Below are 17,771 nucleotides of genomic sequence, written 5' to 3'. Positions count from 1 at the left end.
GGAGAGAAAAAGAATGGGATTGTCTGGTATTGAGAGCAGAATCAGGGGTGGAACCCAAATTTTTTGACTCAAATTCAGTGCTTGTTTTGGTGTATGATGATTCTTTATTGGCAAATTTTGAAAAACAATTTCAGCAGAGGGGTAGGGAGGGAAATCAGAATACCAGCAGTTGAAAAATCACTAAGTTGTAAAGGAAACATTTGACACAATTTTTTTTTTAAATAAAGTTAATACTTCAGGAAACAAAAAAAAAAATTACAATACACATTAAAATAATTCATCTTTATTTAATATACAAAAATAGGCAATTTATTAACTACATTGTTAAACACATTTTAGAAAGATCTTCCCACATAATCTGATGAATAAAAGTCTTTTTATCAGAATACATCAATGCACCTAAATGTGTGAAGGTCATTGTATGATATCTGTATCTTAATTCATTTACTCAAGGGAAAACATTTTTAGAATATATTTATCTTTTGCATATCCTAATTTCTCATATATTCTTTACATTCAGTGTGAGAAATAATGATCTTTATATTATAAAATAGGATAGTTATAAGAAGTTTAAAGTGAAATTCAGTATCTAGCCAAGAACTTTGATTATAGCAAGTACTTAAATAAATGATTTCTAAATTAAATTGATAATTTCATTTTTACAATGAATAATAACTTAGTTTCAAATTTTTTTCAAAAGAAATTTAACTATGCGGTTGAATCTGTTCAAAATAATTTTAAAATTAAAAATGTCATGATTATCTTCTGAAAAGAAGGAACATCATTACCATCATCCTGAAGTACATCACAATTACCCAAGCAATGTTCTGATGAGTTTGGACACTACATGTACATTAAGACTGTTTCCAAGTAGACGGTAGCACTGTTTCATCGTTAGCTTCTCAGGAAATCCTAGAAAGAGAAAGAGACAGAGAACAGAGCCGGAGACAAAGAGGGGGAGTGGAAGGGAGGGAAAAAAGAAGGGGAAGAGAGAAACAGAGAGGGAGAGAGACGGAAAGAGAGAGGGAGAAAGAGAGAGAGAGAGAGAGAGATATCAGAGTACAAATATTTGTAAGATTGAATTTCAGACACAAAGGATCTATTCTTTATAAAATGTCGGGGGGGGGGAGCAAAATTACACAAATGACTTAATGAAACTTAACAAATGAGATCTCTGATCATGCAATTCATGTCATACCTAGAGATGAAAAAAGGTTACTGTTTGTCCTTTCTCAAAGGGAACCAGAACATCAGGAAGCAGAAGCCATGACTTGCAAATGAATTGGATTTAAGTGAGAGAGGACTGTGCAAAGTCATTTACTGTTGGCCAATCACTGAGATGATGAAAGAGGAGCAAAGAATTGGAGTGATGATTGCTCTGCTCCCACAAGGTGCTGCCTCTTTACCTTATTCATATTTTGCAACTTTTTTCTTTAACACAATTCCCCCTAAATCCTACTTGCATACACTCAAAGTCTTGTTTTCACTGCCAAACACAATTTCAATCTTAACTCTTTCCCAACAATGTCCTCTTTCAGTAAGGCCCATAGACAGATGATTACTCCCATAGTTTAATGTAATATTGGGATTACCTTTTGGACATATATTATAATAGCAGCCACTCAATGAATGGCTAATTAAGTATATGAATTAATGTTCAATGAAGTTACCGAATATCAAGAACAATATGGTATTCATCTAAAAGTATCAAGAGTCAATTCTGGTCACACATATGTTGCTATGTCAACAATTCAGGGTCTAATACGGAAAATAAAATGACTTAAAGAAAGATCAGTGTGATAAAGTATATACTCTGTAATTACTTTAATTGCAGCATAATCATTCAACCTGTTTTTCAAAAATAAAGAACTTATCTAATCTCAATTATAATTTAATTCAAAGTAACCACCATTTTATAAACATGACTGATTTTAATCATTCCAAGAGATAACCTTTTGTTACAATAAGACTTGAGTCATAAGATACATAACACTGGATATAAATAAAAACTAAAACATTAAAAATAAGAAAAAAAAAGTATATAGCTAGCTCCACTCAAAATTCCAAAACCCCAAAATGTAGTCCAAATATTTCAGAAAATTCCCTGGTCACAAAGAGAACCAAGAGAAACAGTACGTTACTATTTGTACAAATCCATCAAAACACATATCAAATTCTGATTAGTGGTCAACAGGGTGATCTATGAGTATAAAAATAATAATAGTGTTTGTTCATCAGTTACTTCACAGCTCTCATCTTATCAAATCTATCAAAATTTCAGTGATATGTAATTTTATGGGCAGGGTTACTCCTTCCACTAACACAGATCACAGCCCCTCTACAATTGAGAGTTTTTATGTCCACAAATTCATCATAATGAAGCCAATGGAATGATGGATTTCTCCTGAATTAAGCTATACTGGTTACCAAACAAGAGCCACATGGTCCATTACTAAGCCTACTATTCTTAAACTTTTCTAATTTGATAAAACCTCCACCTTTGAGAACCCATGATCATCTTTGCACTAGAAGGAGACCCTGAAGCAGATCTTTGGTGAAAACTCTCTCGAACGAACACACACACACACACACACACACACACACTCTCTCTCTCTCTCTCTCTCTCTCTCTCTCTCTCTCTCTCTCTATATATATATGTATATATATACATATATATGTATATATTATATATGTGTATATATAAGGTGTGTGTGTATGAAATATACATTTTAAAATGCAATTTAAATAACTACAGTATGTACTTCTAAATCTTATAGCTATCAAAAAGCCCTATTTCTTTTATGCAAGCAATTAAAATCCAAAAGCAAGGTTGAGAATAGAAATTTTATCTATAAAAGTCATGAATGCAAATGTCTATTCTCTTCACTACCTAGTGTCCCCCAGTTTGGGAGGAATTAAGGAAAGGCTGAAGCAATTCGGGTATTGCAGATGGATAACTTGGCATATTTAAATCAAAGATTACCTGCATTTTACTTACCAAACTCTGGAGGAAATCCATGAAGATTTGCTATTTCTCTAGGGGTAAAATATCGCAGTTTAAGCATCGATAACTTCATAAGCTTCTCTTCTTCTGACAATGTTTCAAGAGATGTATACACATTTTCAATCTGTAAGCACATCAGATATAATAAAGTTATATTTAATTGCTTTTAGGAAGTGTTGCCCTATAATATTGTAGAAAAATACAGACACATCTTCTATTATCAGTAAGATTACAAAGTCTCCCACTTTGAGCAAAATGTTTAGTACCCCTGAGTCAAAAACACATTATTGCCATCAGAAACAAAGAACAAAGCAAATCACAGTGTTGAAGAAGCCAGGACATTTTTCTACTGTAATTATCAGCTATGTCAAATGCTCCACCGCAGAATTCAATCTCTTGCCAACCACAAGATAAAAGGGCATCAGAAAAGAGTCCAGGACCCTGCCATGGGAAAGCCTCAGCAGCCCCTATCAGCCTCCCACAGCCAGGGGGCAGAAATGGCTGCTTGTACTGTCTATGACCCATCTCACTAATGCTAACCTCTTCAAGGGACAAACAACTTAAACAAAACTTTAAATTAAATAAACTTCACTCATCAGATCTAGAAACAGCTCGAGACATTTTTAGGGACAATGAATTTATGTTAATAGTAAGATTTTAACAGGGCAGAGAAGAATGCACTGAAACCTTGCTATTATTACACTATTTAGAGTACAATTCAGTATAAGATAGGTCCAATTTCAATTCCATTCATTAAAATTTAGGGCTGAAGTCCTAAAGGAATCTTGTTAAAAAATGGATTTCCCTTGAAAGTAGTCCTTATAACACAGACCCAAAGTATGCATGAAGCTCCAGTGTAATATCAGTAGAAGCATGAGATCTGGGCAGAATATTCACAAATGGAGACAATTTGGAGGTGGGGGGGGGGGTAATAAAAAGATTTTGATGAAATCATAAAAATAACTAGCCACATTCTTAAACTCAACAGCACTAAATTTAAAAGATTCTATACTACTTAATTGTTGGAATCTTTACAAAGTGTTAAGCCATTGGAGTTGATAGAGACAATAATTATCTAATTTAGCCTGGTTCAATATGATTGGGCCAGAACTTGAAACAAGGTACTAAGTACAACTGATGGAAACAATGCTTGTGTTCACACCTTTAGAGAGCTCATAAGTATCTAAATACTCAATGGAGTTCGCATTTGGGAGATTTCAGGCTTAGTATGAGGTATCCAAATTCACACCTCCCTTAGGGCACTCTGGGAGGTAACTCAGAATCCCTCTCTCTCCAGAAGGCGAAGTTAACCTTTGGGAGATCATATATATACAGGAAGCTCTTAGAGCTGGAGAGTTTTCTTGGGAACACTGACTGGGGTCGGAGAGGAGCACTCTGGGAGGAAGCCCACAAGCCCTATCTTTGAGGCAAGAGAGACTGCATTGCATCTTCTACTTGGTGCTGGCTGGAGGCTGAAGAAAGCAGAGGCAGAAACCAAGGACAAAGCTGCAAGAGCTCTTGGAGCCAAGCAGAGAGATAGGCCTAAGCTAACCGGGCTATATTGAAGGACACAATAAAAGATCTGAACTTTTATCACCTGGCTGTGTTTTGGAAAAAGAACCCCACATTTTAAAGAACAAAAACACCAACATTTAATATTTTTATATATATAAGATAGTATTTTTTCCCATCCAGAAGATGATTTTCTTGGTGTAGGGAACAATCTCTCCTGACCAAAATTGGGAATTCACAAGTACTTGACAGTTTTAGGAAGTTGTCAGAGGATGAAGGGGATAGGAGGATCAGTATGTGTCAGAGACGGGGACTAGATTCTTCCTGTTTCCAAGACAAGTCCTTTCACTTCTCTGCCACAGTGCCTCTCAAGATTATATAGTGACATGTAAATTAATGCCACTAAATACCTCTAAAAGTAGGGAAGACAATTTTTAAAACTTTATGATTTAGTGTGTTTAAAGATTTAAATTAAATTTGAAAATGTTACTGTAGATTACCTGTATATCCTCAGCAGTTTGCAAGACAGATCCAGTCCCTTCTACATAGGTTCCATAGCTAAAAAAAAAGGAAATTATTTCAGATGTGTGTGAATGTAAACAACTCACTTCAGAACTGATGGGTGATAAATTTCTACCTATGAATACATAAAATAATCTTAAGAGTAAAAAAATTATGCTATTGTGCATTCAATTTTTGTTCTGATTCTTGGTCTGCCATTTCCTTCTCCAGTGTGTTCCCATTTTATAGATGATGAACCCAGGCAAGAAGGGATTAAGTGACTTGCCTGGGGTCAAATAGCTACCTCAGTGTGCGAAGCCACATTTGAACTCAGGTCTTCTTGATTCCAGATTCATAGTTCTCTCTTTCTTCTGCACCATCCAGATGAACACCTCCCTACCTCTGCTCCTCCGCTCCCAAATCAAAGCAAAAGGGAAAAATGCATGGACCCTCCTTCTGTCCAAACTTTCTCAACACTATCATTCTTTCAGAGCTGTTTTAATAGCCACACTTTATTATATTTTAAATATCTACCACCATTTTAAAAGATCCACATATTCCATAACATTCATTAAGAGCTACCCAAATAATGACAGTCAGTATAAGTCTTACTGAAACAAAAAATGACTTGTTAAGATAAACTTACTTTCATCTTTGTAACAAATAAAATTTGTCATCTTCATGACATTCATTAATTAAGCACCTACTATATGCAAAGCACTGGGCTAAGAGCTCTACAGACAGAAAAAGATAACTTTTGCTCTCAAGAAGAGTACATTTTACCAGAGAGAAACAACAGAGCTAGGAGAGTTTAGCCAGGAATGTGGTGGTTAATATTTAACAACCAGTTCTCTGGGGGTAGGGTAGTATATATATATATATATATATATATATATATATATATATATATGTCATACTTTTAAGTTTAATCTACATTATTAACATTTTCTCCATCTCTTTCTTAGGTCTAAATAAACAAAAGGACAATAAATCAAGCCCTAATTTGTAGTGTCTGCAAAATTTTGAGGTGTAAATACTTACAATGAAAATTTAACAATCAGCTATTGTAAACCTGTGCAAGCTATTTTAAGCACACGCCTGCATTCAGCTCATTATACAGTATTTAGGTCATAAAGCAGACTGCCAAACTATGTCCCTGCCACAGAAGTGATGGCATGGAATGAATCTGTGACCACAACCCATCAAGTCTGTTGGCTCTATCACCTAATGTCACCATTCTCAGAGATCTCTTTGACTCTTTCCCTGTCTTCAGTCCCATATACAACTACAGAGCAAGTCCTTTTAATTCTATCTCTGTTCACATTTATTAAAAATAATGTGATTGGGAAGGTTTCATTTTAACAGTGCATGGATCTAACAGATATAATTCTTTGTAACTTCAAGGCACAATGAAAAGAACGGAGTTAAGGAATTTAGTCATTCAACCATCTATAGAAATCTCGTTTCTGCCATGAGTAATTAAGATCCTCTGAAGGTCACCGAACAAATGGCATTGTCCTTTATAAGCACTTTTGTGGGTTGTGCACATAATGTTCTGCCAAAAGAAATTTTCACTCATGTTCTACTGGGCCAAAAAGCAAGCAATTAGAGAAAATTAATTCTAACAGAAACATTTCCAAAATATGACACTTTTTGAAGGGTAATTAAAGGGGCTCTGGTGAATAAAGATAGAGATATTTTTGCCCATCAATGGAGTCTTTCTAAAGCTTACCCTTTTGTAAAGCACGTCGATCGCCTGCAAGTGGGCCGAACAATGTCTAACAGAAGAGCATAGCGTAACAAGGCCTTTGGTGGCAAAAAGTACTGACTCATATCATCGTCATCCTCAAGGAAATCTTTTAACATCTGAACAGAGAGATCACTGTCCTGCTGAAGTTTTCTCTTTATTTCTTCTGCAGTTTCCAGTTTGAAAAGGAATGTCTCTTTCCCACAACATGGGGGGTTGCCATCAGAGGGAGGGTTTGGTTCCATTTTGTTCTCTAGACTGTTTTTCATCACATCTACTATAATCGTGTGCCTTTGTGCATTTGCAGATTCAACTGTGGGAAATTCAACCAATATCTAATAGGAAGTAAAAAGATGCAAACATTTTAAAAAGAAAAGAGAAATTCACTATTGCTGTCCAATGAATTAATAAAGACTCTGGTCACTAAAAGGTTTGCCTTAAAAAAATTAAATACTGAAAAAGTGACATCATAGGCCTCAAGAAACAATCTATCATCCATTTTAATATGTCATCAGATAACGTAGGAGAGGAGGATATTGCGCTCTGTCTCTCAGTAAACAGAAGCTGTCAAGCAAAGTTTAGCAGGAGTTACTTGGCAGAATAGCAACTTATTGAAAATGGGTTTTGAACCTAAGGTTTCATTAAAAAAGAACTGGATCACTTCCATGCACAAAGGAAAAACAGTAATGGAAAGAAGAAAAGTCTTTTTTACACCCAGTGGGTATTTATTGCATGTAGCTCCCTTAGGACATACAACTTCCAAACCGCTCAATTATTTCTGCAAAATCTGGATCATTTTATAAAGGTTCATTTATTTAAAAAAAAAATACAAGTACTCTTCTAATACAACATAATACTTTCAACAAAGAATCAAAAAAATACTTTGGCTAAGATATTTTTCTATGTTTTACTCACAGAGTTGACCCTATACTCTATACTTGACAAATGATATACTATCATGACATATGGGATAAAAAAAGCTATCTTTCACATAGGAAATAAGATTACTCTATTGGACATATGCTTTGAATTCTCCTTGGTGGTAGAGGTTTGCAGTTTCACAGACCCAATTTGGCCATCTCATCTCTCACCTGGAAAGCACTATGATAAAAACTATACTATTGCACTATAAGTTGTAGGTCCTAATTAGTATCATACTCGTTGTTACCAGTCATCTGAGTTTAATCATCTGGTTTAGCCAGCTAAGACATCACAGAAAATAACAGAGAGTATAACCATGAAGAAGAGGAAGAAGATCAGAGGTGTCCATATGACTAATTTGATTAAATATAAAATACTTTAAAAATGAACGAACAGGAAAAAACAAAACGTGATACTACCTGACCAGGAACTTGAAAAGGTAATGGTTCTGACTGAAGTTTTGCAATAAGAAAGTAACGTAGTCTAGAATTTGGGATACCAAGCTACAAACAAACAACATGAATTAGTCACATAAAATCAAATTTCAATTTCAATTAAAAAGCTGCATCACAATAACTATAATTAGTAGGTTTTTTAAACAGTCTCCTATGCATATTTTCCTTTTTGTAGCAGTAGAAGTGGCTATTGTTTGCAAACATAATTTTTCTGACCTTCTAAATTCTTGCTTTTATATTCAATTGATGGAAGTGAGGATTGCACCCAACATTTTCATTGTAGTTAAATATTAGGAAAATATGTAAGTAAGAATCAGGGCAGGGATTGAACCAATGGCTTCATTAACATAGAGAACTATCAAATAAAGAAACAGATATTTCCCTTTATTAATGCCACTGGGCTTCTTTTCTGCAACTTAGTCTTAGAGCTGCCTATCTAAGTAAAGTCATATTCAAATACTGATATTTTTTCAGTTTAAGTAAATGAAATTCAAATATATTAGGACTATACTATCTCTATAGTACCTTTCAGCTATAAATTGTCTACTTATGCCAATGTTTGGTTTTTCATTTATTAATCCATCTTATTCAAAAAACTGTGACTGTATTGTAGAAATTTAAAGGTAGCCAAATATGAAGACATTATAAAATACTTTTTGAAATTTAACATCACTCATTTTCAAATTTTATATCTAGCTCTAGGAATTAGTGCTTTTTAAATGTATCTCTTTTTAATTTCCATAATGTGAAAAACATGGGTAGGAAAAACAAATAAAGAACCAAGGCAAAAGATAAAATAGACACTAATGGCATATTGGGGGGGGGGGGGGGAATCCGGGGTCTATCAAAAATTGCCTTAATTCCAAAGTAGGAAGTTTTAGGTTTTTTAGATTATAAAGCCATGACCTAATATTAAATTTGATATGATCAATTTCACATATTTTTGAATTATTTTAAAATATGATAAAGATTTCAAAATTCAATTTTGGAATCATGCAATTAAACCATAGTTTAAAACCATAACTCCTATATCCCAGATAGAGTAAAAAAGAAATATTACATGTGCTTTAAATGTTTTAGGTATTTAAACAATTAAACAAACTTATTGTTTGTGATTGAATGAATGCAACATAAATTACCAAAAAGAAAACTTATTTCTTATAAAAACGTGTTTACATACAATGTTTACAAATGTATACATAAAATACATAGAAGAATGTGAAAAGATATAAATGGAGAAGACTATATGTGTGTTCCACTAAAAAGGTCAAAAGGTATCTAACAAAACTCATCTATGAAACAGAAATTCTATTGACTGAATCAAATTCTTGAAACAAAAGCCTTCAAGCTATCAAATATATAGGTCTCTATAATTTGTTACTTACAGATGTTGGAGATAATAGAAACTCTTGGTATTTAAAGCCACAGTTTTCTAGTGTTTGAACAAAAAGGTCTCTGGAAAAAATGTTTTTAAAAGTAATTTCATTATGCAATTACAAATACATCTGTAGAACTCATATTAAAAAATAACTTTATTTAAATTGCATTTCCATGAAAGTTCTTTAAAACTCATTTTTTTAAAAATTGTATTTCCATGGAAGCTCTAAAAAACTCAGTTAAATATTCGAGGTAGAGTTGTTTTGTGACTTTAGAGGTAGTCCATTGTTATACTCTTTTCCAATGCTATGCTCAACTTCAAAGTTCTTTTACAATTCAGTGAAACTTGATTTCACCAGAGTGGGTAGGATCTCCACCAACAAGATTTGGATCCTTCTATGACTCAATAAATGATCTTGAAGAGCCTCTGTGTAGGGGTAACTAGATGGTGCAGTAGATGTAGCATAAGAGCTGGAGTCAGGAGAATTCAACTTCAAATCCCGCCTCGGACACTTAATGGTTCCTAGCTGTATGACCCTTCATCAATCACTCTCTTGCCAAGTTTACAGCCATGTAAACCTCACTAGGCTGGATTCTCAAATGACAGACATGGAGTCTGTGACTAAGCTCAAAATGAAAGCATTTCTAAACTTGCTGAACTGTCCAGGTCTAGTCTTTCAATGGAAGAACTACCAAGAACCCAAGGTCACCACCAAGCTAGAAGGTAGGCTCAGAGAAGGGCACTCTGAGAATAATAAATATTATTTATTTAATAAATAAAATTATATAATTTATATATAATTATAATATATTATTAGCATATTATAATGTAATAAAATTATAGCAATATAAACACATGAGTTCTTCGAGGAGATGAATAATTAAGGTGGGTAATCAGGATTTCTCTGCACAGTGTGCTACTGGATGCTGTGAAGCAATCCCTGGCACTGCACAAAGGAAAACATTGTAATAAAGCAAATACAGCCAACACACCTGCTTAACACTCTGGGCTGGCTATGTACACTGGGCTCAGATGGTCTAGATAACCACTGAACACTGCTTATAATCAATCAAATGATCAAAAAAACCTGACTTCTTATTGGTTTATGCTAAATCACTAAACTAATTCAATAACAATGCACAGGTGATTATAATGGGTACAGAAACAACATTCATTTATATTTTGAAGTTTTGTATGGAATTTTTTTAAACAGCTTCCATCAGAGTTGATGATGAAATAAGGATCCATGAACCTAGTTGGAAAATCAGAGGAAACATTTCACAGGAGTTCTCCATACCAATAAATTCAAAGGTCTAGTAAAAAATATATCTATGTCGCACATACTTAGACATGTCCCCAATAGAATTTGTAAGACCTTTTAGGTGTAGAGGCTACCTCCCTCTTTGCAGCCTCAGTATTTAGCACAGTACTTGGCATCTAGTAGCACTTAAATCATTGTTTATTAATACCAAATTTTAAAAATAGCTCCATGGTTCTGGCAAAATTAATGTACTTACAAACACAGCAAATTGCTATTAATGTATATATGAAGAAATAAGTTTCAGATGAGTTAAGTGATCATTTTGCTAATATATAGCAGAGATAGATTAGTATTCTAAAGATTAGTTACCATGTAATAAAAATCAACAAATATTTTCTAAGGACCTATTTTATTTATTACACTATTTTAGGCACCATGGAACACCAAAAAATAAATAACTTGTTTATGTGGAAAAGTGCCTCTTAAATGAATGAAATTTAGACTTTTAACGGCTTTCCACAAAAATGGACAGCTACTATATTTTTCTTTATATTTATGAGTACCTAATTATTTTCACTTTAGCTGTTAAATTTGTTAAATTAAATTTTGTATTTCAAAAGAGTTTAACGGTTCTATCATGTAACCTGAATTTTTTTTTTTGGGGGGGGGAATCCAGATCAATGATTTCTTTGGTGCTGAGAAGCTCTCCAATGTAGAAATTTTCTTCAGTGATGCATCTGACAGTTCAGCTGTAACTTAAAATTTTAGGGAGGTGTCTAAGACACTGAAATGTTAAGTGTCTTATTCATAAGCCAATATGTGTCAGAGGCAGGAAATGGATCCAAATGATCCCCCCACTGTCAGGCTGGTCATCTAGTTACACTGTCTTTATTGAATATTAAGCATTATAGCTTTAATTTCACAATGTGACAGTAGAGTTTGGTTACAGGGAATTAATTATATTATTTGAAATATGTTGAGTAAAACAATATTGTATGAACTAGTCCAAAATGAAAATGAAAAAAAAATCAGTAGGCACATCACAAAAATTTAATGTTTTTATTAAAAGAACTATGGTTCTATTTTATACCTACATAAATATTATATGTCAGTATCTGAATGTACTTATTTCTGAAGTGGCCATTTCAGTATCTTCTGTTGCAAGAACAACTGGCTTTTAAATGCAATCAAGACAAATATATTTTACCTGGCAGAAGACACTTCAAATCCTTTAACATTTTCTAAAAGGATATATTTTGGTAATTTTTGTAGCCTGTAAGAAAAAAATTTTTTTCTGTAAATTAGATTACAAGAAAAGAACAAAATCCACACTATTATTTAGGAAAAGCATTTTTCAACTCATTCACAAAGTAAAATGAGTTCATTACTAATGCTTCAAAAAGGTACATTATTCATGTACCTTGTGAAGATAAATAGGGCTCAGCCAAATTATCACGTCAGAAGTAAACTTAAAGCAAATTCTTTTTAGATAATATAATTATAAAACACAATATACTGAGAGACAGAGACATGAGTTCTAATCTTGGCTCTGCCTCTAACTCACCGTGTCACAATTGTTTTTAATATTTAACTTCTCTGGGTCTCATAAATCTGTAGAGAGTTGAACAAGGTGAGCTAAGTTTAAGATACCTTTTAGCTCCCAAGTTAAATCTATAGCAAGAACAGTCTGTGGTATCTGGATAAAGTGAAAACAAGTATCCCATTTATCCCAAGTGCAAATTTTCATGCTTCATATAGGACTCTGAAGAAATTTAAGGCTATACCTTGGGAGAATACGAAGAATATGAAGGAAACTCTTTGTCCTTGGATCAGTCACATCTCCCTGTAGGCCAATTCTAGAGGAATAAAGAGACAAGCATGAAAAAAACCCAGATCACAAATTATTCTGAAAATCATGACTAACTCTGTTGTTCAGAAAGAAATTAGTGTGCTTCTCCTGTTCAAATTCTTTAATATTCAAAAGGACTGAAATATGAGTCAAACAGGATTTTGTGGTTTGCACTGAAAATCCAACCACCTGTCAGAGCAATGTTTCTATTGAAAAACATATTCTGCATTCTCAACAACTGTTTTACAATTGAGCTTTGTAATGGAATTTACACTATATCCAGGCTCTTAATTATGCAGGCTATTCTACAATAAATCATATTACCTATGAAGGTGAGCTACTTAAGAAAAAGTCATCAAGCAATAGTTATAAAAATGGATAAACATTAGAACATAGTGGGTCAGATTACATAATAATAAAGGCTTATGAATATAATGAATTATATTGACAAAAAGTAAAATGTGTTATCCTTTACAAATTCTTCACAAGTATCTTCCCCAGTAGAAAACTATTTATATACCTACCTTGTAAATGGCTGACATGGAGGGCTCATTAAAATCATATTGAAAGACAGCTGATTAAATTCTTGTAGCGTAATTCCCTAGATAATTTAGAAGAATAGACAGGATTTAAACAAAGGAGGGAAGGAATAAGTTACCTTTATTTAGGACTTTATATTTTCCCAAGTACTTTCCTATGCCCAGATCATCTTAAGAATTCCATGAGAGGCAGCTAGATGGCACAATGGTTAGAGCATCGGTCCTAGAGTCAGGAGAACCTGAGTTAAAATAGGACCTAAGACATTTAACATTTACTTGCTGTATGACCCTAGACAAGTCTGCCTCATCAAAACAACAACAACAAAAGAATCCCATGAGAAACACAGAACAGGTGACATTCTCCATATCTGAGGGATCAGGTGTCAGAGGCACAAAGCCACCAAAGATGGCATCAGCAGAACTTCCACCGGAATCATGGTCTCCTGCCTCCCGCTCCTGCACTCCCTCTGCCCCTCCCCCTTCCTTTTTGCTTTAGCTCTTTCTATGTGGTGGAACTAGAAGTGGAGAGAGCTTGTTCTATAATTATTTGAAATGAGTGCTTAACTTTGAAAATGCATTTTAGATTTCAAAATGCATTTACAAAAAATGGGAATTCAGCACAATACTGTGTGTGAGCTCCTGAGCTCAGATGTGAGTCCTGGAGCCTCCAGGATCCTGTCTATCTCTGGTCAGCAGTCTCATCAGCCGCAGGATGCTCTCCTGCCCACCCTCCATCTCCAAGTCTTTTCTTCTTCAGATTAAACACTTTCAACTCTTTCCACTGATCCACATGTGATCCATATGAGACCATCCTTCAAAGCCAGCCTTAAAAACATCTTAAAGATGAGAAAGGAACCAGACTGAGGAGAGAATGCAGAAGAAACCAGGTTGCTCTGTTTATCCAATGAGCAGCAGCAATAGTATAAAAGAACTATGAAGAATTCTGCAGTTTCTAATCTTGAATGGAGGGGGGAGGGTTTGTGTGTCTATGGGGAAGAGCATTTAATGACTTGAAAGGCTTTTAGGTATTCCTGACAAAAAGACAACAACTTAATGGAAAATTTGACATATAAGAAAAAGGGGAAACATAAGGCAAACATTAAAGACCAATTATGGCCAGGAGAGAGGGAAATTCTGCAGTTCCATGCTCTGTTTTTGGTACAATCGATGGATCCATGATTACATTAGTTAATGCAGACTCGCCTTCTACTGATGCCTTTTAAAATCTGCTCAACTTGTAGCTACATTGTCCTACTTAGACCATGCAAGGCAAATACGCCCAATTCACTGGACTCTCTCCTTTTACTTTTTTAACATTTCAGATTTATCAACACACCATCCATTGTCCCATTCTTGATTCATGACCCATTTTTTTCTGGCATATATTTCCCTTTATAACATTTGTTACACAAAACTTCTTACAACCAAACAAATGGTAACATGCTCTAGCCTCACACTCACATATGTGCACATGCACACATACACACACTTTATTCCATTTTTCTTCAGTTGTTTCTATTTTAATTCTTTCAAGATCATGCTGTTCCACAACTCACATGCACAGAGTAACATCAAGAGAATGCTTGTGTTTAAAAGATGGGTTTTTATGATGATGAGCAGTTTGGGTCAGAGAAACCCTGTGCAGTTTGACAAATGTGAACCAATTTCATCTCCTGTTCCTTCTCAATCCTGGGCCAAGCTCATTGTCCTTCGGCAGTTCCTGTTATGCACATATGGACGGGCTCATTTAGCCAGCTGCACGTCATAATCTAAGCAAAGTATATTTTTCATGCTTTGCTTCTCCATTGTGGGTAATGAGATGGTGCTTGCCAGGTTTTCAAGCAAAGAGTCAGTGATCTCCAACCGTGCCTGGGAAACAATATTTAGGAGACAGCATGCAAGGAAAAGGTAGGTCCTAGTGCCCACCCAGACTATGAGATACTAGTGAAAAGAACAAGAGTGAAATGCTCAAGGATCCAACACCATCTCATACAAGACAACTGAATTATGGACCTCGTGATGGGCTCCTGGCTCTCTGTACGCTTCTCCAGATTACCACAAGGGTCTGTAAATCCCTGCAGGGAGGCTTATTTTCTCTTCAATTGTCCTTCACTGTTTTATTATGTGAGTATGCTCTTGAGCTTCCTTCATTCTCCACAAGGCTTTTTAAGTGAGATTATATACCAAATTGTTTTTGCCCTGAGGTGCCATGTCTTTCTAGTTAACAAGAATACTAGCCAAATGAGGCAATTTCTGGGGTCCTTCAGCTGCCTCCTTGTGGTGATTGTTTTGGATCTGTCAAAATTATCTAGGAAATGGTAACAGAATGTTAAAATATTTTGGATATACCTCATTTCCCAAGGCTAAGGCCTAGAGAGCAGGCTATGTCCAAAGCTTGACATAACAACAATCCTTTGCATTCAGAATGGTATCACCCTCTAGCAAAGGGTGTTGCTTAGACCAGCACCAAATGTTTTCCCTTTTTCCCAGGGCCATCCATCACATATTCACAATTCCTGTTTTTTTGTCATTGATAGGGACTGCACTCCTGTTCCCAACACAGAACTCTGGTTCCATGTCCCACAGACTGGCCACAATCACCCAAAACTTGAGGCAATGACTGTGCTCACAGGACCAAAGAACAGCTGTATTGTTCCAAGAAATACTAATCAAGAGGCTACATCAAGAGCTAAGAAGGATTTTATTGTGGGCCAACCCCCTTCATGTATAGAAATAGCCCCATCATCAGCAGTGTTCAGCCCTCTTTCTTGGGAGTAGAGGGGACTTCCATTTACAAACTTGTTTTTCTTACTCAGAAATGAATTAAACTTCTGTTTGTATCCTGACTCTTGTGTCTCTCTTCTGCTCTGTTGATTTGGCTCTAGCTACCCACAGGTTAAAAGTTCAATTGACAAAAGACAAGGGCTTTCCTTTTGTACACTTTTCCACTTTTGGTAATGAATATTTTATTTAAGCAGGATTTGTTTAGCCACTATCTTCTAATCTTTATCCTTTCTTCTGGTGTGACATTTACTGACCTTTGCTCTAACCAACTGGTCACTTCCTATCTATTAAGACAATAAATTTCATCGTTTGTCATGTGGACTCTCCATATTTAGTGCCCTCTGTCTTCTTGAACGGTATATTTACAGCAAACAGTTCTGAGGTTGTGGCTTCTTTCACTTCTTGCTCTTGAATCTCTTCAGTCATTTATGACACCCACTTCCCAAGATATTCTCCAGAAATCCAGAGATGAGCTCTGATATGTCCCCAGTCAATATGAACTACACAAAACAAATTTCCTTCTTATGATTTTCATCACAGTCCACCACTCATTATATATGGCATATGTGTGTGTTACTGGGACAGAGAGAACAAGACTGGTATTACAAGCAGCCAAAATATCTACCTCTGTGCTCATTTTTGAGAAGTCACAATGGCCACACAGACAAGAGAGCTACCCATGGCAACCTCCACGGGGCCCTTGCTAAAAGCTCTCAGGTGATTCCCAAAATGCACTACTAGATTCCCACTCGAGGCCCTCTTACTCAGACATTCAACAGACATGCACCATAATCCCTTTCTCTACATGCTCCCATACCCCCACTCTCACACCCACACCAGCTTCCATCCAACTCAAAGCCACAGCCATTGCACAAGGCTTCCTGCTCCCTATAAATATTCCCACAAAAGCATGAAATCACTTACTCTGCTTTTTAGCCACCCCAACAGTATAAAGAAATGAGGAGAAAATCTTTCATAGCAAAAAATCTCAAGAACTGCAGTTGTGCCCATTTCTTAGCCCAGTAATATTCTAGGCTCTTACAAGAACCCCAAACCTGTTTTCTGCCCATTTTCCAATAGAGAGAGGAAAGGCCTCCTTTTCGTCCCCCAGATGCCTCAGAAAAGAAAATGTTTACTTCACAGAACTATCCCTATTAACTCCGAGAACTATTATATAACTTCCAGTGTGGTCTGCAGAGGAAAAGCCTCTGACAGACTCACTCAGTATTTTGTTTTGTTTTTGTCCAGGACTCTCACGACATTTTTGGCTGGCTGTCTCTTCAGTACTCATTACAAAGTGATAAGCAGTGCTAAGGGCTCTCAGCACTGGCCCAATCCTGTTCTTGCAACAGGATACCTCTTGCAGGTAGGTATCTCTGATCCACGTCAGAGGAAGGCCTGAATCTAAAGTTCACACCCACCAGTGCTTCTCTCCAACTTCCCGTGGAAATTGCTAAGAAAAGTATAAGAAGTCAAAGCAGAGTATTCCTAAGCAACATCTCTCTCTCACCAAGTTGAAAATGTTTGCTTTTGGTCTTCTGTTCCACAAGAGTGATGGATGTCCCTGAATTAAAATGACATTCTGTCACAGGCTATATGGGCCTTGTTTTTGAAGTGGCAAATATACTTTCTATGCTGCATATTTATTAAAACAATAATCACTACTCACCTCAATAGTTTTGGCCCATAATTGTGTATGAGGAAAATTATGCTTGTATACTTCATTCGCAATAGTGTTCACATCAATAGCAGCCACCACTTCTGCCGATACAGAGCTGTCTGCAATGATAAATTAAACATTTAGAAGATGCTCTACTGTT

At 35.5% G+C, this 17,771-nt stretch overlaps 1 protein-coding gene across 2 annotated transcripts in view; it reads right to left on the bottom strand.

Annotated features, from left to right (window-relative positions):
* Nucleotides 1-267: 267 nt before the first annotated feature.
* Nucleotides 268-17,771, bottom strand: part of TRDMT1 (tRNA aspartic acid methyltransferase 1) — a 60,653-nt gene continuing 43,149 nt past the window's right edge. For both annotated transcript variants that reach the window (XM_031939913.1, XM_031939912.1), the window contains exons 2-11: nt 17,621-17,730; nt 13,153-13,229; nt 12,564-12,635; nt 11,987-12,052; nt 9,526-9,595; nt 8,105-8,188; nt 6,750-7,099; nt 5,017-5,074; nt 2,999-3,128; nt 268-912 (exon numbers count right to left, since the gene is read on the bottom strand). In XM_031939913.1, the coding sequence (XP_031795773.1) occupies nt 812-912; nt 2,999-3,128; nt 5,017-5,074; nt 6,750-7,099; nt 8,105-8,188; nt 9,526-9,595; nt 11,987-12,052; nt 12,564-12,635; nt 13,153-13,190 (969 nt within the window). In that variant the 5' untranslated portion in view covers nt 13,191-13,229; nt 17,621-17,730 and the 3' untranslated portion in view covers nt 268-811. The remainder of the gene's footprint in view (nt 913-2,998; nt 3,129-5,016; nt 5,075-6,749; nt 7,100-8,104; nt 8,189-9,525; nt 9,596-11,986; nt 12,053-12,563; nt 12,636-13,152; nt 13,230-17,620; nt 17,731-17,771) is intronic.

The sequence above is a fragment of the Sarcophilus harrisii genome, chromosome 5 (assembly GCF_902635505.1).
Source record: "Sarcophilus harrisii chromosome 5, mSarHar1.11, whole genome shotgun sequence".
In the NCBI taxonomy this organism is placed as follows: Eukaryota; Metazoa; Chordata; class Mammalia; order Dasyuromorphia; family Dasyuridae; genus Sarcophilus; species Sarcophilus harrisii.
The sequence above is the reverse complement of the archived record's forward strand: the minus strand, read 5'-3'. Positions and strand labels throughout refer to the sequence as shown.